This window comes from Triplophysa rosa, linkage group LG13, assembly GCF_024868665.1.
Source record: "Triplophysa rosa linkage group LG13, Trosa_1v2, whole genome shotgun sequence".
In the NCBI taxonomy this organism is placed as follows: domain Eukaryota; kingdom Metazoa; phylum Chordata; class Actinopteri; order Cypriniformes; family Nemacheilidae; genus Triplophysa; species Triplophysa rosa.
In genome coordinates this window covers 15,352,663-15,377,473 of record NC_079902.1, presented here as the reverse complement: position 1 = coordinate 15,377,473, position 24,811 = coordinate 15,352,663, and the positions used below count along the sequence as shown (strand labels likewise).

At 36.9% G+C, this 24,811-nt stretch overlaps 3 protein-coding genes across 5 annotated transcripts in view; all 3 read left to right on the top strand.

Moving 5' to 3' along the window:
* The window catches only part of glra4a (glycine receptor, alpha 4a), a 39,510-nt gene extending 30,392 nt beyond the window's left edge, over nt 1–9,118 (top strand). For 2 of the 3 annotated variants that reach the window (XM_057348950.1, XM_057348949.1), the window contains 4 exons: nt 1,136–1,273; nt 1,527–1,741; nt 2,819–2,968; nt 8,115–9,117. In XM_057348950.1, coding sequence (XP_057204933.1) covers nt 1,136–1,273; nt 1,527–1,741; nt 2,819–2,968; nt 8,115–8,408 — 797 coding nt within the window. In that variant the 3' untranslated portion in view covers nt 8,409–9,117. Of the gene's footprint in view, nt 1–1,135; nt 1,274–1,526; nt 1,742–2,818; nt 2,969–8,114 lie in introns of all 3 variants that reach the window. The other variant, XM_057348948.1, reaches the window with a different exon arrangement.
* zgc:101583 (uncharacterized protein LOC494104 homolog) overlaps nt 1–24,811 on the top strand; it is a 191,339-nt gene that overhangs the window by 152,262 nt on the left and 14,266 nt on the right. The window lies entirely within an intron of this gene.
* gla (galactosidase, alpha) lies at nt 20,462–24,201 on the top strand. The gene is given in 8 exon segments (XM_057348951.1): nt 20,462–20,625; nt 20,628–20,688; nt 21,479–21,653; nt 22,083–22,260; nt 22,463–22,554; nt 22,676–22,837; nt 23,274–23,471; nt 23,554–24,201. Coding segments are annotated over 8 exon segments (1,251 nt in total). The 5' UTR covers nt 20,462–20,528; the 3' UTR covers nt 23,842–24,201.

The following is a 24,811-nucleotide window of genomic DNA, read 5'->3' as shown; positions in this document are numbered from 1 at the left end:
GAAGAGCAGATAAAAATCTCTTTCCATTATTTTTTTCCAATAACAGGAATACAGTGTAAAAAAAGAGGAGAGAGATGGCAAATGAAGACATGTAAAATTATCAGCTTTGTTCTCAAAATATTATTCACAAAAAATTAGGGCGCAAACTTGTTTATGGGTTACATTGACATAAATAACATAAAAAATACAGAAAAGAATCATTAAAGGAAAAAGACAAAAATGTAATACAAATTTTTGTATTTGTTTAATAAAGATATTTGTTCCTTTATTTATTTCCCATTTATTTACTTTATTATTTTTAAATATTTCAAGTTAGGTCTTCAATACTAATGTGACCAAACCACATGTTAAAAAAGGAATTGCATGTACTGTATATTAAATTGCGTATAATACCTCACTGAAATTCATCTTATATATGCCTTGACCATTTGAATTATTATATTTGACCATTAGAGCCATACCTGGAATTTCAAGTTTCTCACCTTCGAAAAACATTCATATTTTTCTTACTAGCTAAAAACAGATGTTTAGAACCCCACCAAACTTCTCAAAGATATTCAAGGAGGTTCTGTCTTCATTCTTTTTTCATGCATTTGTTGTTTTGAAGACGGAGGGGGACGGCAAGGATTGTGAATAATAGATGCCTTTGTAAATCCCTGAGGGTGCCTGATAGACATCAATATTATTCATATTTGTCAAGTATTCTACACTGTTATTGCATGCCTCATGCATGTTTAATAGGCCCCTAATCATACTGTACTACGGAGGGAAGGACACGTTAGAAACAATTTGAATGATGCAAAGTAGAAATTGAAGCAAAGTGGCATTAATGAAGAAAAATGAATACAAGAAGTGATTTCCACTTTTGGTGGTTGTATGGGAACGGCTGCCTGTGCAGAACTATCATAAAAAGCCAAATCAGAACTGGTTAACATGTGGCTTTACCTTAAAACTATTTTAAACCATTTTCACCATTCAGAAAGAATGATCCTGTTCACTGTGTATTACACCTTTTGCCACTTTGGTCAGATGTCTGGCAGATGACCTTTAACATGTCAAATAAATATAGGATGTGAGGAGAAGCTTGACAGGTGCAATTTACACTTTTCACCTCATACTGTCTCCCTCTTCACAGTTGGCTACACCATGAATGATCTGATCTTCGAGTGGCTTTCTGATAACCCTGTGCAGGTCGCGGATGACTTGACTCTTCCCCAGTTTCTATTAAAGGAGGAAAAAGATCTTGGCTACTGTACCAAACATTACAACACAGGTAAACCTTGCCAAGTTGCCATTGATGTTAACACAGACCACTCATGTCATCAAACTGCAACTTCTTGACTGTCCCTACAGGATAACTTGGAGGAAAAATCAAGAATCTGTTATATTGACTTCTGTAAATGATCTCAAAATGAACCACGTATTAGGGCCTTGCGCTTCGATTAATTTGTTTTTTAATTAGTGGAAATACTTCAATTTAGATTTTTCTTTTAAAATTTCACTCACTATGAAACTTGTTGTCCTAGGTAAATTTACCTGTATTGAGGTGAAGTTTCACTTAGAGAGACAGATGGGCTACTATCTCATTCAGATGTACATCCCCAGCCTCCTGATTGTCATCCTGTCTTGGGTGTCTTTCTGGATCAACATGGATGCCGCCCCTGCTCGGGTAGGCTTGGGTATTACCACTGTGCTGACCATGACCACCCAGAGCTCTGGCTCACGAGCCTCTCTACCCAAGGTAACATAACTAAAATCACCCTGTTCCTTTGAACAGAGAAAGATTTCAGCTAACCACAACCCAAACCATACAGCAACTATTAAACTGATCAGAGAGATACGCCAACGGTCAAACGTTTAGGATCACTTACTCATCATTTATATGTTTTCCACATTTTAGAAACCATGGAAAAACACAATTTAAACTGAGAATTATGTTGTGACTATAAGCATCCAAAATAAAGGAACTCTGTTATATTTTGGCATCTTCAAAGTTGTCACCCTTTGACTAGAATTTGCAAAATTGTACACTTGGCATTTTGTCATCCAGCTTCTTGATTTTTATTGAAGGAATTTCCATCTATGCTGGCTGCTTTTTATTCATTATCTACAAAAGTAATCTCAAATTCAAACATTGAAACATACATCTTCTTCAGATTAAAGATTTTAAGATCATGAGAAACATTTTTGTCAAGTGATCCTAAACTTTTTATCAGCAGTGTACATGAGAAGAATACTCATGAGCAACTCAACAGTTGCATGTGGTCTGGGACATACCTTTATGTTTTCCCATTAGAGAATATGGTTAAAAAGACATTAATTTTAATAGTCTTAGTAATTGCAATGCATTTTAATTTTAATTAATAAAGTCAGTAACTGATATAATTAAAATGTTGGAAATGTCAAATTAGCAAAACAGCAAAACATTAACTTGCCTTTAAGAACTTGCTTATCATCAACAGGTCCAAAATATTTTTATTAGAATTATTACTATTATTTTGTTCACATGTCCCTATGAATTAAATAATATACTAATATAATAGCCATTGATATAATTTATCTTCAAGTAAAAAGTGTCACGGCACAAAAGCCCTCACTTCTTCAATACGTGTCTGAGGCCTCTCCAACTCTTTTGTTGCCCACCTCTACGCCCCTCACACCTCTGTAGCACTACAGACTATAAATAGCAGTTATCTGTGGGAATGTATCAGTAAACAGCTAATGAAAAGATCACCGCCAAAGTCAAGATCACTTTACTATTCCCAGCAATGCCCCTATTGATTAACTATCGATGGTGCTTTGACCTTGTGCATCACAGGTGTCCTATGTAAAAGCCATCGACATCTGGATGGCCTTTTGTCTGCTGTTCGTATTCGCTGCGCTGTTGGAGTACGCAGCAGTCAACTTTGTCTCAAGGCAACATAAGGAATTCATCAGGCTGCGTAAGAAACATCGAAGGCAGAGAATAGTAAGTGTGACAACACGCAGACTTACATTTAGACACAGGTCCTGTCTCCTGGAACTACAGTTTATTTTTATTGAAGAGCTGAGCCACACATCCAAACCCTGACAACACCAACACAATGCAGCTGGCTGTCAAATCTCATTTGGTGGAAATCAGATCGGCCTGCTTCCATAGTGAGTGGTTCTGTCTACTGAGCCCAGTTTCTGCCACGTATAGCTTTGCCACAGCCAATTTCCAAAGGCCAACAACCTGCTTCCTGATCCTAGACCACAGAAATGGACTAAAATTCTAAAGAGCCTTCAAAGCACAGAGCTGAGGAAATCCCCCAAGGCTTTGTAGAGTAAAATCGCACTGAGCACCTAAAATGTTGACAGATTTTTTTATGTAATCTCTTTAAATCCTGGAGAGTGACATGGCACATCCAATACGACAACCACATTTATTTAACCCTTTAGTTGCTTGTGTTCTTCTGAGGGACCCCGAGCCCATTTTAATAGCTCAAAAGTTGACAGACCATAACATTTCTGATTAAAACCAAATAACAAACCTGATCACATGCTTTATTCATCCTTCATTAACCTTAACTAAATTAACCTTAACTGTCACTATACGCACAGTGAATACACGTCCAAATGCAAAATCCAAATTTAAACGCTTATAATTTATGAATGCTTTGAAATACAGACCTCAAGTCGGTCTCTTATGAAAAAAGAAGCAGATTATTGCTGTCCGAAAAAAATCACTTAAATAGTAATTTTGACAAAGACATTTAAGACCAATTATGTGTTTTACATAATTTGTATTTAACTGGTCAAATGTGTATTTCAATTCTGGAATTGGATCCTTAAATGGATACTTCACCCAAAAATGAAAATGCTGTCATCATTCACTCACCTTCGAGTTGTTCCAAATCTGTATAAATTTCTTTGTTCTGATGAACACAGAGAAAGATATTTGGAAGAATGCTTGTAACCAAACAGATCTTGCCCCCCACTGACTCCCATTCTCCCACAGAATAACTTTTTTTGGGTGAAGTATCCCTTTAAGGTTAGGAATCTGACCCTTTAGCCTATACAGTACATTTAAAATAAAAAATGTCCTCTTATCAATTCCTGGGTGAAAACTTTCAGACAGAAATGTGCATGTGTTAACTTGTGATCTGCTGATATGTCATGAAAAGCTCTTTTGAAAATCGATAAGAATCAGAATCGATAAACAGAATCAGAATTGATCAAATTCAAACGATACCCAACCATAAGCCACATTTCTAAAGTCTATCTCTTACTTAAAAGATATCTAATAGGTTTGATTAGGTCAGAGGAATGTTCATTTTAATTTAAGAAGCCAAAACGAAAACACAGTAAAGTCAATCTTAACAGAACGTGAGGATTAAAACTGTTGACTAATATGTCAGAGACACTATATTTGTAGAACAAATGCTCTGCTGTCCAGGCACACAAAGCCTAAAGATTTACAAATGTGTTTTTTGGATCTGAATCAATAATGAGAGAAAAATGAGAATAACTATCTTTAAGAATGAGCGTGTTCTCTTCCTCCTGTCTCAAAGAGCTTGGCAACCATTACTCTTCGTCCCATTCTCTCCCGCCAGGAAAGTGTTCTGAATGATCAATCTGCTGGTATCGATGCATGGGTCACTGGCTGAGTGAGCTGTTAAGCTGATGGACCAACTACTGGCCAGGATTAATCAATACGACAAATCCTTAGCTTCATCCTGCCTTAATAACACTGGAGACAAATTAGACTACATGTTCCTGCAACAGTAAACACAAACAAATCTGTGCTGAGAGTGTGTCTGGTTATACTGTACCATCAGCCTGAACATTAGTCTCGTGACTGAAGACTTTACTTAGTTTTGCTGAAGAAACTTAAACATCTTTGTGGGGTTTAGCTTGAGTGTGCACTTCACCACAGTGTGCATTAGCACCTACAAAGAAGTGTATGCTCACCAGTGTTGCCTAGCAACTTAGATGAGAGCACAGGCTATGAGGTACATGCTGGTGCCCTTTTTTGTTTTTCAATCTTTTTAAAGGATTTATGTAAAAACACCCTCATGTTATTTTACACTCATATGCTCATTCTTTTACTGTAAACTTGTGCTGTATTGAAAATCGCTGCATGCAGAAGATCTCCATTTGTTTTACACAGTAAAAAAGGCATTATAATGACATGAGGGTTTAATTTAATGACGACAGAATTTTAATTTCGTGTCGAATTACTCTTACTTTAAGTATTTACACAATTGTCAATTGTAATGATAATGAGTCTGCTCAGCCTGCTTCTGAATTTTATGCACAATTTGACAAATGAAAGTGCACTGGACTGTGAAATATAAAAACAGAATGTGCTCTCTAGATAGACAGATGAATAGATGGATGGATGTGCTGTATTCATCTTCAGAGGTTCATTTACCAATGTGTTGCATAACAGGGACTGAGTACAAAACCTTAGACAAATTCAAATTCAAGTTCGTCCATTGATATTCTTCCTCACGGAGGATGCAGCAAGTCTGCCAGGATGCACTGACTCACTACAGAAAGTGAAAAAGCTCCCTGGCAACAGCACCAGAATTCAGACAATCCAACCAGCACTGTAACACCTGAGCCAGGGTAAACCATTTGTGTCCCTATCTGACTTTTGGGAAAACACTGAATCCAATAGAGAATGTGAAGCTACGTCACGCCGTGTTGAATGTTGGGCCATCTTGGGAGGATGGCTGCTAGTACGTTCAATGCAGTGTTTTGTTTTTTTCTTCTTTGATTAGGAAATATATCTAGTACGGTATGTCGGTTAAACAGCAACGTTTATTTCACTAAATCCTAAACCAAACCATACACGACAAACATCCAGCGCTCTCTTGTTAAAGTATAAAACTAAGAAGGCATACCTCGAATTTTCAAGACTTCTGTGACGCATCTCCATTTTTTAAAATGGTATTTCTCGTCATATTAAATCATATTGTAAACGCCAGTCAGTCTCGTTCACTTGTAATTTAAAACACGGCGTTTCCGATGAAACATCAGGCGGCAGACAAAATAATGTATTTTGTGGTTAAGAACAAATCTGAAATATGTATTAGTGATATACTGTATATTAATAGTGAGGGAGGAAACGGTGCTTCGTAAAACTTTGATAATCTTCACCAATCTACGTAAATAGTTTCGATGCCTTCGAAACACCGCACGCTAGCGTCATCCACTGGTCAAGGTGGAAACTGCAGCGGTCTCCGGCTGGAAGTTAAACGGTGCGTCCAAACGGGATAGATCGCCCTCCGAAGGGCACTTCAAGAAGGGGACACCATACAAAACGTTACTCAAAATAATGAGAAAATGACGTTGTTTTATTGCTCTTTTCGCCCATTTAATTTTAAACGGACAACGCAGGGCTGTTTGTGCCAACTGGCTTGTCGCTGCAGGTCTGAAATTGCTGTAACATTGTAGCCTACATCAAAGCGTAAATTCATACTACAAAACAAAAGGTTTAAGAAACCAACCGACTGAAGTGAATGTAACCTACAATATCACTTGCTATCAATGTTATTTTAACATTTATTAAGAATGTGTATGGTATGTAGTATTTTATTAATTTGTGGCGTTTCTGTGTTTTTGTATTAAAATCACAGATAGATCAGTCCAAACCAGTTTGCTTTTACCCACTTTAATTATATAACAGACTCTACAGTAGATCGATTACAGCAAAATGTTAGAATCAGTTCCATCGGGTTTTAGCGCTTGGTGCTTTATTATGTTGTGTGCAGTTGTGTGTAGCGTTACACGAATACGGTATGTGCTTACGGTAGTATGTGGACAATTTCGCATTTAGTCAGGAAGAGACCTTCAGCATGCAATATTGTTCCCTATAGTCTATCATAAACACCACACAAATGAAACTAAACCATTTCTGCAGCAGCTCCTTATCCCGACGTCACAGAATAGCGACACACCGCCTGACCTTGATTAAAGAGATAAGAACCGACCCAGACTGTTAACATGCAGAGGTGTAGGTGACATACACTCACTTTAAATGGGTGCCTTTTATCTCTCACCAAACACATCATTATTCCTAGACACTTGATTCACTGCATTGTTTTTAGGTGCCAGAAGAGTATTTAATGAAGAACTAAACGAGAACTTAATCTTCTTATCCTCCTGAGGAAAGGGGTAATTTGTCATAGATTGACTGATAAACTGATCCAAATAACTTATTTAAACGGAATTAGAGGCACCGAACTAGGCCAAAGTACTGCCTGTGCAAAAATCAGATGTAGGAAATGTTAAAGAACTCTTCTTTACAACAAAACTTCTGTTGTCTTCATGGTGGCCAGAAACACTTCTTAGTAGTATTGATTGAAAAAGGAGAAAAGAGAAACGTTTACCCCACACACATACAACAAATATGACACAAGCAACTTTAGGTTCAGAATTAACAACTGTCAGTTTGACAAATATTTATTTTTCTTCTGTTGCAAATAGATCTTGCTGTTTTGCACCACTTGCAGTGTCAGGGAATGCTATAGGGCTATATATCTATTAAAGATTGAAAAGTTTATAGTACTGTACTGTTTTCAGTTTCAGAAAGTTTTCATAATTCCGAACTTCCTCAGCGGGCACATTATAAGTGACATAAGTTTACATCATAAACTTCTGTTATGAGTGGCCCTCGGGAGAAAAAAGGGGTAAAAATACAGAAGTATCATAGGATGCCTGTAATATTGCATCAAGAAGGTCTGAGGGGTTCAAGACTCAAAAATATGCTGGAAAATCTGAATAATGTATAATTCTGGTTTTATATTGAGGCCCTGATTTCTCGTTATTATTATGAGGTCTGATATTTCATAATTTATTCCTGATATTTCAGCAAACATTGTCTTTAGTCTAGGCAAGATACATTTCTGTGATGTTTTTGAGTTAATATTTCAACATGTGACTGCTAAAGTCAGTTGGTGTTATTTTTATTTAATATTTTAAAACACTAAATTATTCAAAAAAACAATATACAAGCTATTTTTGTTAAGGTATTTATTTAATGCTTATATTTTGAATAGGGCATATGTTGTTCACTAGAGCTTTTATCGCAACTCTTGCCATACAAGTTTATTGTGTTGTTTTCAAATTCTTCACTTCTGTTAAAGGAGGAGGAGTTTGTTCGGGAAAGCCGAGGCTTTTACTTCCGTGGGTACGGACTGGGCCATTACTTACAAGCAAAAGATGGAACAGCTGTGGAAGGATCCAGCGTATTCACCCCACCACCCCCTGTGCAAGTCCTATACGATGGAGAAGCAGTCCGGAAACGCTTTGTGGACCGCGCCAAGCGGATCGATACCATATCGAGAGCTGTGTTCCCTCTCAGCTTCCTCATATTTAACATCTTCTACTGGATCACCTACAAAGTACTGCGACACGAGGATATTCATACCAACCTGTAATAGGGCCATCTCTCCTGGTTACACCAATTATTTACCGCTTCTTTTCCTGTATCCTTTTTCCTTCAACCTAAAGCAGCTGTTACATCCACACTAGGAATGTATTTCTAAGGCATTTTCGCCTCAGAAATGCTATCAGTGCTCAAATCATGTGCTCAGGTGTGACTTTTTGATTTCTAAAAGAATATAAAGTGCCCACTCAGAGTGACAAAGGGGAGCTCGTAGATGCAAATGCTGCTGGTGGGGACGTGGCTCTCCTCTCTTTGACATCTTCATTTGAGTGGACCTGCACTAATATCCAGTGCTATTTTTCTCACTTCCTCAGCTCCATTCGGGTTATCGGCTGAAAGAATTGTGTGCTGTTTTGGACAGAAAATATTGACTTGAATTTACCACAAGGCGCACCCTTGAATGAATGTTTTTCAAAACCTCAAAACAAAAGTGTTTTTTACACCTTCAAATGCGAAACTAATGGGCTGTGAAGGGGGGATTGGGATTTATTATTCATGGATATAGTTGCAGGGGATGGTGTACTGTTTTACAAATATAATGAGATTATTATAAATATATATGACTGTATAAAGTGTACATATGCAGAGTTGTTTGAAGACTGCAGACAGCACAAATGTGTATTTCTCTTTGTCTTTTAAATTTGAATAAATGGATATTCTACCAGGAAATATGAGTTGTTTTGTACCATGTTGCATTTTTCCCACTGCAGGAAAAGCAAACATTACTCGAAAAACACAAGTAATTTTTTTCATCAGAATGATTCATGTTATAGACGGTTTCAAAGTTAACTTCCGGTCTGTGTTTGTTGATCGTCTGGCTAGTGCTTAAAAATATAACAATTTACATTTTATTTTATGTATATTAATATTCATTTATATTGATATATTATTGTATAATAATTGCATTAAACAAACAATTTTATGTTAATTTTATTAAATAAACAATTTGTTGAATGGTTTGTGTAAAAATGTCGCATTTAAGTTTTGCCAAGTAACGGTTCTTCTACCGTTACCCAAAATAATACTGGCTAGACATTTAACTTGCTAGCTAATGCAATTTACTTGTTATTTATTTTGCATGTTATCAGAAATAATATACAGAGACTCCATTCTTTGCTGATGTGTACCGGAAGTTAAGTTTGGGTCACAAAAGCGTGCATGTGCAGTAACGTTTGATTATGTTGTTGCTTTGAAACTATTAAATCTGCATGCTTCTTTACTGTTTTAGTATCGTTTAGCATCATACTTTCCCATTCATCTTTTTTCCAAAATTCAGAAAAAACACAAAATGTCCAAATCATTAATCTTGTATTAAAAAAGCTAAAACCAATATGAATCAATCTGAAACTGAGGATGAATGATAATGCTCTGTCACCCTTGCAAGCTAATTGTCAACGAATCAAAATATTTATCACACATTACAGTCATCCAATATTAGTTTGAGACCCAAATGTGTCCCTCAGTCAAACAGGTTTTTTCCTGTCTGGATAGCAGTTGGCGGTTCTGAAAAGCACGGGTGCTTTGGAAGGATGAATGGAGGTTTTAATGGGAATCACAAGGTGTTTTTATCAGCTAATGAGTTTGAAAAGAACTCTGCGTACTTGGCTAATGACAATGAATTGAGGCCGTCAACCTCTGCGCACAGCTCTTTGTCTGAGGAGTAACTAATCTAGTTTTCTGTATGCTAGTGTTATAAGGATGAGTGGGTGTCTGGTGAGAAGGAAAGAAAATATTTAACTTGGCAAAATGCAGATGCTGATTAATACCACCCCACATGTTAATAGATGAACCCTGGTTTCACAGTGATGGGGGCTCATGAAAATGATTTGGTCAACAATACAACAGTACTTGCAATTTCTTTTTAAAAGTTCACCCCTAACCCATACACATTAAAATAATAAAATCTGTCAATCATTGACTTTCTGTCATGTTGTTGCAAACCATATGACTAACCTTCTTCAATGATAGATGTCAGACAAAACCTTGGTCTCTAACAGCTTCAATTATCATTTACTTTCATTGTTTAAGGAAAAAGTCTCAACATTTTGCCTCTTGTGTTCTATACAAAGAAAAGTCATATGACAATGATATGAGGGTGAGTACAGAATTTCATTTTCGGGTGAACTATCCCTTTAACAATTAAGATGCGCAGAAATCAAATCTCTGTATCAAGTGAACAGCACTGCACTAACTGAGAAGACGTTCCTACAATCCCATCAAGCAAATAAGACCTTGTCAGCTATAATGTGTTTTTTGTCAAGATTTCAGTCACTGCTTATTTCAAACAAGTCTGATGATGGAAACGTCTTTTTTGACTCAAATACACACCAACGTCCCATTCAAATGGCAGCTGGCTTTGGACAATTTAAGGTTTTTCAGTTTGAGCAGATGTGGTGGCTTGACATATTCGCTTAAGCCCGGCTCACATGCTGACAGTTTAAGTAGATTTTTTTCAAAAGGAAATCTGAGGGCAATAGGCAAATGTCAGAAAGATTGGCTATTGTATCTCACAATGTGCATTTTCAATGAGCAGCTTTTTGAGTTAACACAGTGGGATACCGCATTTAGGTTTGCTTAAAGAAAGAATGAAGGAAGGGAAAAAAGTATTTGTCCTCAGGAAAGCTTCAGTTTGATTGATTATTCACATTCACGGTGGCCTTGATCGAACAGTATGTTCCTTTTCAGTCTCCATCTTTTCTTGTTTTCTCATTTACTCTCTACATTCCAAGGTCTTATTATCAGAAGTCTCAAGACACCCACAGTTTAGATTTACACCCAACATATTTAAGGTTTTATGGTATGGGGATGTGTAGCGTTATGATGTTAGCTCATGAATCCTTGTATTGGGAGGAAAAGCCATGGAGCAATCTCACAGGCATCTGTGCGATTCCTCTGTGATTGAAATCCATATATATATATATATATAGTTTCTATATCTGCGATACAGGCGGCACTATAGAATACATTGGATGGGGGAGGCAGGAGGAGTTTCACTGTACGATATAAATCACAGTCCCATTTTGTGTTTGTCAGTCATGGGCTGCAGATTTAGAAAACCTTCTTAGATCCTAGAAAGGCATCGTTTGCCCCCTATAAATCAAACCAAAGAACGTCATGTTTCAAAAGAATTATGATGGGAGGAAATTGAAAACAATATTTTTCTTTATTTATTAAATAAAAGGTGACTGTCATAAACATGCGGTTGTGAATTAACTCTACAAAACCATAAAGTGTTCACTAGCCAAACTAATTCTCAAGTTCACAAGCCAAACTAATGGGCGCACATAAATTATTCATTTTTTCGTACCGCTTTCTCACAAAAGAATTCTGCTCAATTCACCAGAAAGCAGAAGCCAAACGCATTAGGTATATTCTCAGGGGAGCAACTTAGGTCTTTGCATTTCTTGCTCATCTTCATGTAAGCACTCAATAACATGAGATGTGGACAGGGCTGTTTGTGTGATGAATGAGCGGGTCAGATCTTATCCTGGGACTGTCCTTGCAGCAACCCAAGGAGATAATCAACAACTCAGTACAATGTCAATGGGGCCCTGGGGAAAGTGCTATTGTAGGAGTCACTTTCCCATCCACATGTTCAGCAAGAAAACATTTACACACCCCCGTCTTTAAAATAGTTGGGGACTCCTCTGTCACTCTTCTCCACCTGGCAAAGCAAACTCTTTAAAATGTATATAATTTACAAATATTTGAAGAAATATTAAAAAGTAATGTTTAGGTTAATACTAAAATGTAGGAAAATTCTGACATATGAGGAATTTGACATTGTTACCATCTTTGCACAAAAGATCAGATTTCTGTGATTCCATTGGAGTACATGCATTTAGGAACATGTTGAAATCATGCTAGGATAACATGTTTTGCACAAATTGCATGCCAGATCCAAGTTTTCATTTAAACTAACACATGCATGGTATTCATAAATACCAATGAGAAAAATAGAAAATACATGTTTAGTAGAGGTCTTAAACCTACATTATGTTGGTTTAGACCACAAACAGTTTGAAAATGTATTTATTTATTTATATATGTACATTATTTAATTAACTACCACATTTTCTGAAGTAGTTATGACATCAGTTTTGATCCTGAAGCAGTAAAAAAGAATTACAGCTAAGAATAAAGAGGTTCAAATATGTAGTGTTTGGAAATGTATCTAGTGAATTGTGGTAAAAGCAGGCTTGTTAATATGTATTGAAATGTACTGTACCTTTTATTGATTTCGCTGGCTTTTTTTAGCCTCTCTGGGTTGTATGGTGCGATCTAATTTCTCTGATACTGCGCTGCAGATGTCTCCTGACAGCCTCATAAAGGCTCCTGTCAAACTCCATTTTACAGTGAATGTCACATGTACATTAAACTAACAGGCTTTAAATCACATAGACGACAGTATACACAGTTATACCATGCATAATTGTGTCACTTTTGAACATATAAAAATAATCAGTGTTTAATAACGTTCTGTTAAAAAATTAAAGTGGGTTTATGCAAGTCTGTTTAAACTCTCTCTCTCTCTCTCTCTTATAAATTTACTGTCTAAGCCATGTCACAGTCTTAGGGAAAAAACGTACCCATTATAGAGATGAAACTAATTTTTGAGACTAGGTATGCTTCAGGTATGCTTCAGGAAAGAGGATTTCATGATTTTATACATATAATGGATTAATTTTATCTGACAGTCAAGAACCTAAAAGAATTGTGGCTAGTAAAAATCTAATAGTAAAAAAATAGTAAAAATCTAATCTAATGCACAGCATCTCAACATTATTCATGAACAGTCGATTTTGTTGATATGGCGATGATTATGGCATTTAAATACCATTAAAATAAAAATATTTATAATAAACATCTGGTCAAATAGATGATAATTGCACAAAGGGTTTCGTCACATTAGAATGATTATTTTCTATTAGGACTTTATCTCTCATTGTAATCACTCAATTTATCTCACACAAACCGTGTGGAATGAACAGATTAGGAGTCAAACAGATGAATTCATAATTGAGAACTGCAGATGTAATAAAATAACCATTCATGAGGATCTCAGTGACCTGACCCGGACCGATATTGTCTGAAAAATGGGCATCTTCTATTTTCCTCTCCCCTCAATTTAATTCCTTTATATAATTCCTTACTGCTGCATGTGTTAATGGTTTCAAGCAGAGCTGCCTGAGGTGAGCTAACAGAGAAAATGATAGGAAATCATACACCGGTTAGTGTGGTAAGAAGCTCTGGCAATTTCTTTAATTGCTTCGCCTCTCACATTTTAGAAGAGATTTCATTTATTCAGTAAGAAAGCATTTATCTTGTGCCAAATGGCTTTTAGCATTTTGGACATGTGTTGTTTACTTCATTTCATGTCTAGGTTGGCTGACTTGTTTGCACACAGTTGACCTCAACACAAGAAGAAAGTGGCTATGGTTGTTCCTGAATAGTGACTCTTTGAGCTAAAAGAGAAGGGAAAGACAAAAACTTTAAGAAACCGTTCAACCCAAAATTGAAGAAAAAAATTATTTGTTATTGTATTGTCATTTGTATAGCATTTACATTATTTTCATTCCAATCCCCTATGCTTTCCACATTCATTCAACAGTTAAAATAATCTTTCGTGCGTGCTTTAGCTCTGTGAGGAAAAGGCTGAAATTAAAATCGTTATTCACATATAATCTTCATCTTGACTGCAGCTCCCAAATCAAACATGGCATCTGTGGTGCACGTCTGAAATCATGACATCATGAGCCACTTGGGAACCAATGATGGATGACTTCATTGACGTCCAACCTACACCTTAGGTGCCATATTTGATTTAAGAGCCAATTTGATTTGAACTGAGAATCTGTTCCTCATGGCTGTAGTATGACTTCAGATGAGTCAGAATATAGTGCACAGATCATATGAACCACTTTATGGTGGTTATACTTTGGGGTGATAGCTTGTAAAAAAATAAAAGTGAAGATTTGTTCAGTTCTTTATTGTGTGTTCCACTGACATGCACAACAGACATAATTTTGTAAATTTGCAAAAGCTATTCTTTAAATGTTCTGCCTTTCCTTGCACCGCCGCTCCTCTGGAAGCCTCTTCCTATGCAATCGGGGTTAAACTGACGATTTCTTTCCCTGGCTCATTCTCCCACCCGTCAAACATCCTTCACACTTTAATGCCTTAGAGACTGCTTGAAAAGGACAAACTGTGTGCTATTTCTTCAACATGTTGACATTGAATCCGTGCTGCGGGTCAGAAGCTTGAGGTGAGAAATAATGACTTTTCTGTGAATGCAAGGCAGACGTTCCTGATGCACAGACCGAAGGGTTCAAGTGCAATAGCTTTACAGTTTTTGTGCAGTGAGTCCAGTGGCCCAGTAATACACACAGCACTCCAACAGCCAGCAGACATTACTAGCTGTCTGTCACCATGGCAACTGGCACACACACACACACACACATGGGGACTACACACACTGCAAAGCCCACTTTATTCCTGAAAAGACTCAATTGTCACTTAGATCTGTCGTGCACTGCAGCTCTCTAGATTTTTCACGAGGCTTTTTTAAATGTACTCCACCTCTAAACTAAAGGTGTTTTTTATTTAGAGAATTAGACGTAGTCTTGATTTAGAAATAGCTTAAATCATAACAGTCAAGCAGGAGTGATATGACATGGTACGTTTTGCATACTAAATAGCAAGTATGCATGTTAGAATGGTGACATCGCAAATGGCAAGTCACATCACAGCTGATTTTTAACCAGCCTCATGATCCCACCTTTCATATCATCTGCCATATCCTCCAAAAATCTGAAGATCTATGAAGTTGGAAAGAATAACCTCTGCTCTGCCCCAACAGCTTCCTAGAGGACCGAATAGTGATAAATAGAAAGGTCATTTTCTCCATACCAATTAAGATGGGGGGAAGTCCTTCTGTTAAATATCACATTGGATTTTTTAGAATGCCACCTTTAGCATATTAATGAACAATTGTGATGCCTCTTAAGGTTAGACATGTTTGTTACATTGTCTGTGCTGTTGGTTTAATGAAGGACTGATGCTGCTTGCTTGTATTGATGGGAGAATCATCAAGAATCACCAAGCATTGGGGAATTGGCAGAAACCAACTGCTGTGATATTTTTTTATTGTTTTAAAAGACAATACTCAGAGTCTTACTGTAATGTGAAGGAAGGAATTATTCTAGCTTTTAGAAGTCAGAGAGGGGTTTTAAATATTAAGGTTGGGCTAGAATGCAAAATATCATTCAAGCCTACAAGCTAAACCCTACACAATATTCTAAAAAAAAGGACATTTATCATTCCAAACCGTATTATTTCCTTTCTTTTATGGAGAAAAAAAATTAAATTCTGTACTGTTCTGAGCAAGAATGTTGTTAACCAACACCCACTCACTTGCATTGGTTTGTGTCTATACAATAGAAGTGAATGGGTGCCAGCGCTGTTCGGTTACCAGCTTTCTTTAAAATATCTTCTTTTGTGTTCTGCGGAAGAAAGTCATACAGGTTTGAAATGACAAGAGGGTGAGTTAATGATTACAGAATTTTCATTTCTGGGTGAACTATCTACAAAAGGCACCATCAATATTTTCAATTTTGGGTGAACTATCTACAAAAGGCACCATCAATATTCAGATTAAATGTGATTGCACAAAATATGCAACCAATACTGCACATTACTAAAATGAAGAGTTTGGTTCCAAAATGAGATAACTCCATTTTTCAAAATTTTTCAAAAATCATGTTTTTTATTATGTTAACATGTTTTTATTGTGTTTTATTGTGTTAGTTAGCTGTTTTTTTTTAGTTATTATGGCTCAAATCAAAACAAACCATGCAGTTTGATTTATATTAATCGGACTGCACAATAAAAAAAACAGTATTTTTGAATTTTTTATCTCATTTTGGAACCAAACTCTTCAAATGGTCTTTTTCGGTTTTCCACTCATGTGTTTGTAATAAGAGTGAGAACGATGACAACAGAATTTTCTTTTTTAGATGACCTTTATTAGATTAGATGAAACTTGAGATGAACCAAACAAAGTTAAACATTACCCTAGGCAAGAGGGAAACATATTAGACATTTACATCTGTATTACATAAACAAGAGTCTGTCAGAGCAATGTTTTTCTACCATTTTGTTAATTACACCAACAGCTTACCATCTGCATTTCTCATTTTACTTAAACCCGAAAAGTGTAGTCTAGTGCTGTTCAGGGGGGAAACAAGTGGTACAGAACATCCCTTGTTGCCACAGTAACCATTTCCTACCAAGGATGGGAAAGTAATACGTCTAAGGGAGTGGCAGGGGTGGGGGAGAGTGTTACCAAACCCAAAGGGAGGGAAACAGATGAGAGTGTAAATGCGTTGCAGAGGAGGAGGAGGAGGAAAAAGATGTAACTGGGACTCAAGTGAATTGAGCTCATGCACCATTTCTCCACCTCCACCCCCAGCTCCCTGCACCATCATTATCACTATCAACAACATTTGTCTCTGCTGGGGCCTCTATCATAAAAATCACATCATCTCTCTTTATTACTACTATGCTAGAGCGGCTCAGACTTGCCTCATCGCCCATGGAGGATGGTGTTTCAGTCCAGGGGCCAGCGATATGCTGGTATCCAGAGGGAAGGTGCTGAAGGACTTCCTACACCCCATTATTTACTGCTAGCAGCCCGCAGTGATGCACAAAGTCCAAAAAGGCATTCCTGACAACTCTCTGCAATGTTTCATTTAAACCGCTGGGTGTAAAAATCACATCCGTCATCATCCCAGTCCTGGGATGTAAAATAAATAAAAGGCATTTGTTGAAAATGTCATCTGTCCCATACAGAAATATTATACATGTGAAACACATATAATTGTGCAATATAAATGTTCACAGATAAAAAGGTCACATGTTTGTACATAATTTGTGATTTATGACATGTATATGCAATATGACACCACGACTTAATAGGACACAAGAATGGACACATACATTATAGTCTATACTTAACAATATATTTATGGAACCTAAACGCACATGTCCACATATATAAACTGTAATTTTATACATACTATACGTTCATTTTTATATATATATTCGATTTATGGTTTCAAGCATTCTGCACAAAGTTATTTTCTATCCGTGTGTGGCTAGATTTTTCTTGACAACAACCCAGAACAAATCACATAACAGTGCAGGCACGATTTAATTAGATGGTTTCTCGCTTCTTGACGGTTTATGGCTCAGGTGAGGAAAACTGTATGAAGCACAACACCTAATGAAGCCGAATCTCTTAAAGTTGTGTTGACGTTAGTTTCCAGGAGAGAGCCATTCCCCTGATAACTGTGCACAATATTGCTGCTCATAATTATTGGCTGAAGTGAAATAAACATGAAAAACAAGTTTTTACATCAATAAGAATTCGGAATTTTCACACCGTCAGCACTCCAGGGTCATACCACAAAGGGTCTCTGCTGAACCCAGAAGGCATAAGAATATCACGAAACGTACAGAACAATAATTAGGAGTCGGTCCCACCGTAACGTCATTCAGAGTTTTTCTGCACTAATAATAATTTCAACATGAACCAAGAGGTCCTGCAGGAGCGATTTCATATACATGCCTTAAATTGATTTGTTCAAACAGAATGCAAACTCATTTTGATCCAATTTAGCCTTTGGCAAGTAGATCCCGTGTTGTTGTGTGTGCTGCTCATGTGTAACAAGAAGGAAATAGATTGTGCTTCCTTCATTTAATGTTATGGACAATTCGCAATTGAGTGCACTGGAGAAAAACACTAGAATGACTGGATAAAGCATGACAACCTATCAGTACAATTTGATACAAGTGAAGTGTGAATCTTTATGTGATTATAAGAGTGTCAAGAGGGCAACCTTGCGAAAGGAGCAGTGGCCATTGTATAAGAAACAAATCAATTGGGTTTGCCTGCATGGTTTGAAATGTTCAAACTTGTCATCTATTGCAACCTCACCAACAATAGGCACTGGATCACTAAGAAGCACTAAATAAACCTAAACCGAAGTTTAGAAGTCACATCACTCTGCACTAAAAATCTAGAAATTGATGTTGTGCCATATTTAATATTGGTCACTAAACACTTATTGGATAATAGCAAAGCAAAAAAACTCAACACGCTCCAATAAGAAGGACCTTGGCATTTCCTCTTGGCAAGAGAGAAATGGGAGTTAGGTCTATTTTATGTAGGAATATAATGCCACTCTCACGGGTCATCGATTTCACCATGTCCTATTTTCCGGCAACACTAGCGTAATAAGCAGTTCTATCTAATTACAACAAGAGCAAAAGGTAGATTGTAAAAGGCCACACTATTATAGTGGAGTAATCATACCATTCAAGAAGGTCATTCCTGTTCGCTCTGAGATGCTCTGAGCGGGTTCATGTATTGATCCTAATATTAAAATTGATTTTCTCAAAATATACTACAGTTCTCTCAACTCGGCCTTGTAACTCTTCAATGAAGGAGTCGCTATGAGATCATTGTTAATAATGTGTGAGTGTAATAAAAAACAAACCATTATTGGAAGCCATTGTCAAATCAACCTGACACTCAGATTATAATTAAGACCATAATTTCTGAAGTTGCACATTTGACAGGCATCTTTATAAAGGGAAGGAGAGCTAAACAGGGAGTGATAATGTTGTAACACTTGCTCCACCTTCTGTTCTTGAGGAGGTACAACCATAACTCCTCCTAGATTGATGCGTTTACATTTATATTTGTGCATTTGGCACATGCTTTTATCTAAAGTAATTTACAACACATGTGTAATAAGACACTTACAAAATAAATAAAATAAATAGTATTAAACACAGTACAAGATGTTATTTGAAAGGCACTGATTTTTCAAAAGACATACATGAACCCATTTTTATCAATCCGAATGAATTCAATCTGATTGCAGATGCTACTATATAAGACACAACAAAAAAGACAACACTGGGGATCCTCCCATGCATCCCTGCCGTACTTCCTAACACTTTCCATTTTTATCTGCTATTTTATAACATGTCTATACATAAGCCAGGGGTGACAACTCATTCAATTACATGGCAGTGGGGCAAAATGAAACGTGATAGATAGGCATTTGGTCCCCAGGGAGATATGAGTGTGCTCTGGGTCTCCACAACCTATCCTTTGAAAGCACAGCTGAGGTGCAGATAGGCATTTCCTGCCATTGAAATTGAACATCAAAAAACCTGAGAATGTATTATCGCTGCACACCCAGATTCTGCCACGCTACTAAAACCAGTTTTGTTACCAAGCGAGTTGACCGGTCCATCCATCAGGAAGCCCAAAAAAAATTGAACCCTGACATTTGGAGGCCTCTTGCACCATTGCTTTGGTTTCGATATGAACTACTGTGAGTGACAAATTGCTTTTATCTCGCTTTTAAGCGTGAGGCAATATTTGGGTTGAAATTAGGGTTGACACATCCTTGATATTTGAGAAAGGTCAGGTTGTTTGCGGTTAATAGTAACGGTTTGGCCTGGACATCGAGGAAACACACTTTTTATGTTTTAAGGACAGATTATGGTTTGGGTCTGAAGCTTGGTGCAATATTTAGGTTGAAATTAGGGTCACCACATTTACATTTAGGCTACATGTGAAAAAAGTTGGGGTTGTTCTAAAAAGTATCCTGGAACATAATATTGAATATTACGCTTAATTTTACCATTTAAATAAATTACCTGGTAATAGTTAAATCATTTTGAAATCAAGTTGTAAATGAAGATTTAACATTGTAAATGAAGATGAAGATTGTCCATCGTCACTTATTGGCTACAGTATTTGATTTTATTTGACAATTTTATTCCAAAAATCACGGTTAAACTACTGTACTAAATTGAGACAAGATGTTTGATTGTACTACAACTACCACAGTTAAACTGTAATTAAACCACGATTAATGTTCGCAAGGAAAGTAACTACAATACACGCAGTAGGCTACTCCTGAAAATAGGAAAAGTACGTGACGTCACACACAGAGACTGCTGCTCTCTGTCAACACGGAAGTGCTGCTGCTGTTTTGTGTCATATTACGTAATTTATCAATAAAAACTAGCAATGCGTGTCTTACATATAGTTTATATAGGGGTTTTGGCGTTATTTACCCGATCGTCGGCGCTGGATAACGGTTTAGCGTTAACTCCACCGATGGGCTGGTGCACTGGGAGAGATTCATGTGCAACATCAACTGTGACGCGGACCCTCAAAACTGCATCAGGTGATCATATGTGACCCGAAGACCGTCCACCCACAATGCAATAGTCCTTAACTATTTTATTCTTTTATAGTGAAAACGGAGATCTAAAATGAGTCATATAATGTAGCTTGTCCATTTGTTTTGGGACTTAGTTTGTTCATGATTTTTGTATGCTTAAATATGCTTTCGTTATTCCCAATGCAATCATAAAAAGAGCAATACAAATCCAAGAGCATGACGATCTTTCCTTTAAGAAAATTAACCACGGTTTTATTTGAGTGAAAGTGTAGTAACCATGCTTTCTTTTTACCATTTGTATTGCCATAGTTTTACTGCAAAATTCATGGTTAAACTATGATACTATAGTGAGACAACGGTCAATTTGATGTTACTCTGGTTTTACTACAAATACCATAGTGAAACTACAGTATTAAATTGTGGTTATTTTTCATAAGGGTTGAAGTACCTTGAGGTTCGATGTACCTGTAAATACCGCCTTTCATAAATATGGTATTCATTTAGTATAGTGATCCATATCAAATATGACACTAACTGCCCAAATATCACTATACAGTAACACAAAAACTGATAAGCATACAGGTTTTAAATTAAATAGACATTGATGGTGACTAAGTGAATTCGGCATAAGAAAAACAGACACCTAAATACAGGTGTCACATGAGTTTTACAGTACTAAAGAAGAGCACACAAAGCAAAGGGCATTTATGGCTACTGTTGAGAACACATGCTGGTTTGCATGGTTTGTCTCATACAGTGGGCAGATGTTTATGCCCGCTATGTGTCCTGGCAGAGAGGAGTTGTTCATGGAGATGGCAGATGTGATGGTGAAAGAGGGATGGAAGGATGCTGGATATGAGTATGTGTGCATTGATGACTGCTGGCCCTCACACAAAAGGGATGCCCAGGGGCGTCTGCAAGCCGACCCCAAGAGATTTCCAAGTGGAATCAAAAAATTGGGTGATTATGTGAGTGTGTTGACACCATTTAGGGCTGGAAGAGGTGCCATCTATCTGGTCATGTGTGATTTGACTAGATTAAAGGCAATATTTCATGTCACTACTGTACTCACCCTCATGTCGCTCAAAGCCTGTAAACTTTTCAGTGTAAATATTCAGGTTGTTCATCTCACAGCGATATCATACACATTTCAGAGGATTCGATTGTCTGAATTATTATTCACATTGTTGAAAAAATCATTCTGGATATTTAGTCAAATAACACTGAACACTGCATTTTGTAACAAGGTGCAGTAAGTTAAGTGCTTCAATTCTTTGTCAGTTATGGATCGCCCCCTAGTGTTGTGTTTTGAAATTACACCATCCATTCTTACCATTACAATGAAATTTACAGTTGCATATGAATTTTTAGTTCATGTTACACTGTTGTGTTCTCAGGTTCATGCCAGAGGTCTAAAGCTGGGAATATATGCCGATGTGGGCACATACACATGTGCACTGTACCCTGGGAGTTTGGGTTACTATGACATTGATGCGAAAACCTTTGCAGAGTGGGGCGTAGATCTGTTAAAATTTGATGGATGCAACATGCCTGACTGGCATCAGCTTGGTGAAGGTAAGTAGATATACTAGTTATACCACAACGCTCATAAGTTGTGCTAAGAAATTGTTTTGTTTTGTTGAGTCATTGCCATTTTGATGTTTTTTTTTATCGGTTTGTTTATTATGCGGTTTTATATTGTGCCCTTGTGTGAAGCTGATTTCCAATAGTGTAAACTGTAAAGTGTAAAACCGCTATTGCATTGAATGTTTCTTAGGCTACATAAACATGTCAAGAGCTTTAAACCAGACGGGTAGGAGTATTGTATACTCCTGTGAATGGCCATTATATGAGTGGCAATATCAACAGGTAAGACATGCAGTAATACGTTGTTTATGTTATGCTGATCAATGTGACACTATAAACCATAATTTATCAAATCAAATGGAAATAATTTTCAATATTATTGATCCTCCTCATGACATCCCAGCCTGATTATGAAGCAATTCGCAAGACCTGTAACCAGTGGCGAAACTATGGTGACATCTATGACCAGTGGACAAGTGTGAAAGGCATTCTGGACTGGACAGCTGATCATCAAAAGCTCCTGGTCCCAGTGGCAGGACCTGGGGGTTGGAATGACCCTGACATGGTATGAATCGTCTCATCTGTACACATTGAAGGGACAGTTCACCCAAAAATAAAAATTCTGTCATCATTTACTCACCCTCATTTTGTGCCAAATCTGTATAAATTTCTTTGTTCTGATGAACACAGAGGAAGAATGCTGGTAACTAAACAGTTCTTGGCCGCCATTGACTACCATAGTAGGAAAAACGACAATGGTAGTCATAAGTTCGTCAAAATATCTTCTTTTGTGTTCAACAGAACAAATAAATGTATTCAGATTTGGAACAACTTGAGGGTGAGTAAATAAAGACAGAATTTTCATTTTTGGTTGAACTGTTCCTTTAAACTAAGCAGCTGCATACAGTATATGGAGCTAATTTGACTTTTAAACCACAAACCTGTATGTACATGAGTTGTAAATTGACCACTATAAATATATTTGCTTTTGATACATCAAGCTGATCATAGGAAACTTTGGCCTGAGCCACGATCAACAGCAGACTCAGATGGCCTTGTGGGCTATCATGGCTGCCCCACTTCTGATGTCCAACGACCTGCGAAACATCTGCTCCAAAGCTAAAGAACTTCTGCAAAACAAACAGATCATTGCCATAAGCCAGGACCCTCTGGGCAAGCAGGGATATCGTACTTTCAAGGTAAAGCATCATAGCCAACACTTTTGTGAGTAAACGTCAAAGGTTCAACATTCATCAGTGTGTTATTCCACTCTGTTCACAGGCTGACAATTTTGAGATGTGGGAACGGCCCTTGTCAGGTGACAGGTTGGCCCTGGCAGTGATGAACAGACAGGAGATTGGTGGCCCACGAAGATTCACCATTTCAGTGGCAACGCTGCCTAGCTGGCAGCTCTGCAGTCCTAAGTGCAAAGTAACGCAGATCCTGCCCGTGTACAAGGAAATAGGGGCCCAGGAACTTTTATCAAAGGTGGTGGTCCAAGTCAATCCTACAGGAACAACACTTCTCACTGTCAACCCTATCAAAAGCAACCCTGAAGACATCCTGTGATATGACTTAAAAAAACTGGTTTAAATATCAAGGCATTTTATGCAGAGAAAATGGAAACTTATTGCTGCAATAATGTGATCAAGTTTTTTTGTTTTACTGAAATATTCTCTGAGCACTATGCAAATGTATGTGTCATTACAGATCATTTTATACTGTAAATAAAACTAATATATGGAGCACTTTAACTCAAAACCAAGTTTACATATAAACACATGATTTTCAATGACTAACTGGTCAATCAATTTTTACGGATGTAATGTAAAGTGATTTTAAGAATTTGCACTGATAAACTCTTTTAATATAAGTGTGTTTTTTTCAATAATTCATCTGATAACTACAGTATGATGTTGTTTTGGAATTGAATAAAGCATTTGTGGATGTTTCATTGGTAATTTAATACTTTTAGAATACATTTTGTACTCAGTTTATTAAATTGCTGCTGAATCTGCAACTTATACTCAATGTATATGCATAAACTTAAATTAACATCATTTGCACAAGACAGTTTGCCACAGTCATAATACAATTGTGTGTGGCATTCTTTGTGTGGACCAGCCAGCAGGGAAATTAATATTTAAGTAAACACACTAAATTATCATTTTTAGGAAATATAAAAATTCTGTGGGTTAGTTTTAGGGGTGTGGTTATGGTAGGGGTTGGAAATACCACTAGGTCAGTAAACCAATTGACCAACATAGAGTGGTGAACACCATTTGTTCAGTAAACCAGTTGAAGTTGGAAAGTTTCCACAAAGATACTAAAACAAACTTTATATATGTTGTGTGTGTTAGCCAGACAGCATGGGTTAAGTGGTGTCTAATATGTCGTATCTGTTGTTTTTTTACTGTATACTTAGTTAGAACTTAGTTATGCATTTACCGATATTGTTCAATAACAAAACAAAATGTCTACTTATATTAAACAACAAATAATAATTCTTTTTATTTTTTTAGCAGAATTTAGCATAGAT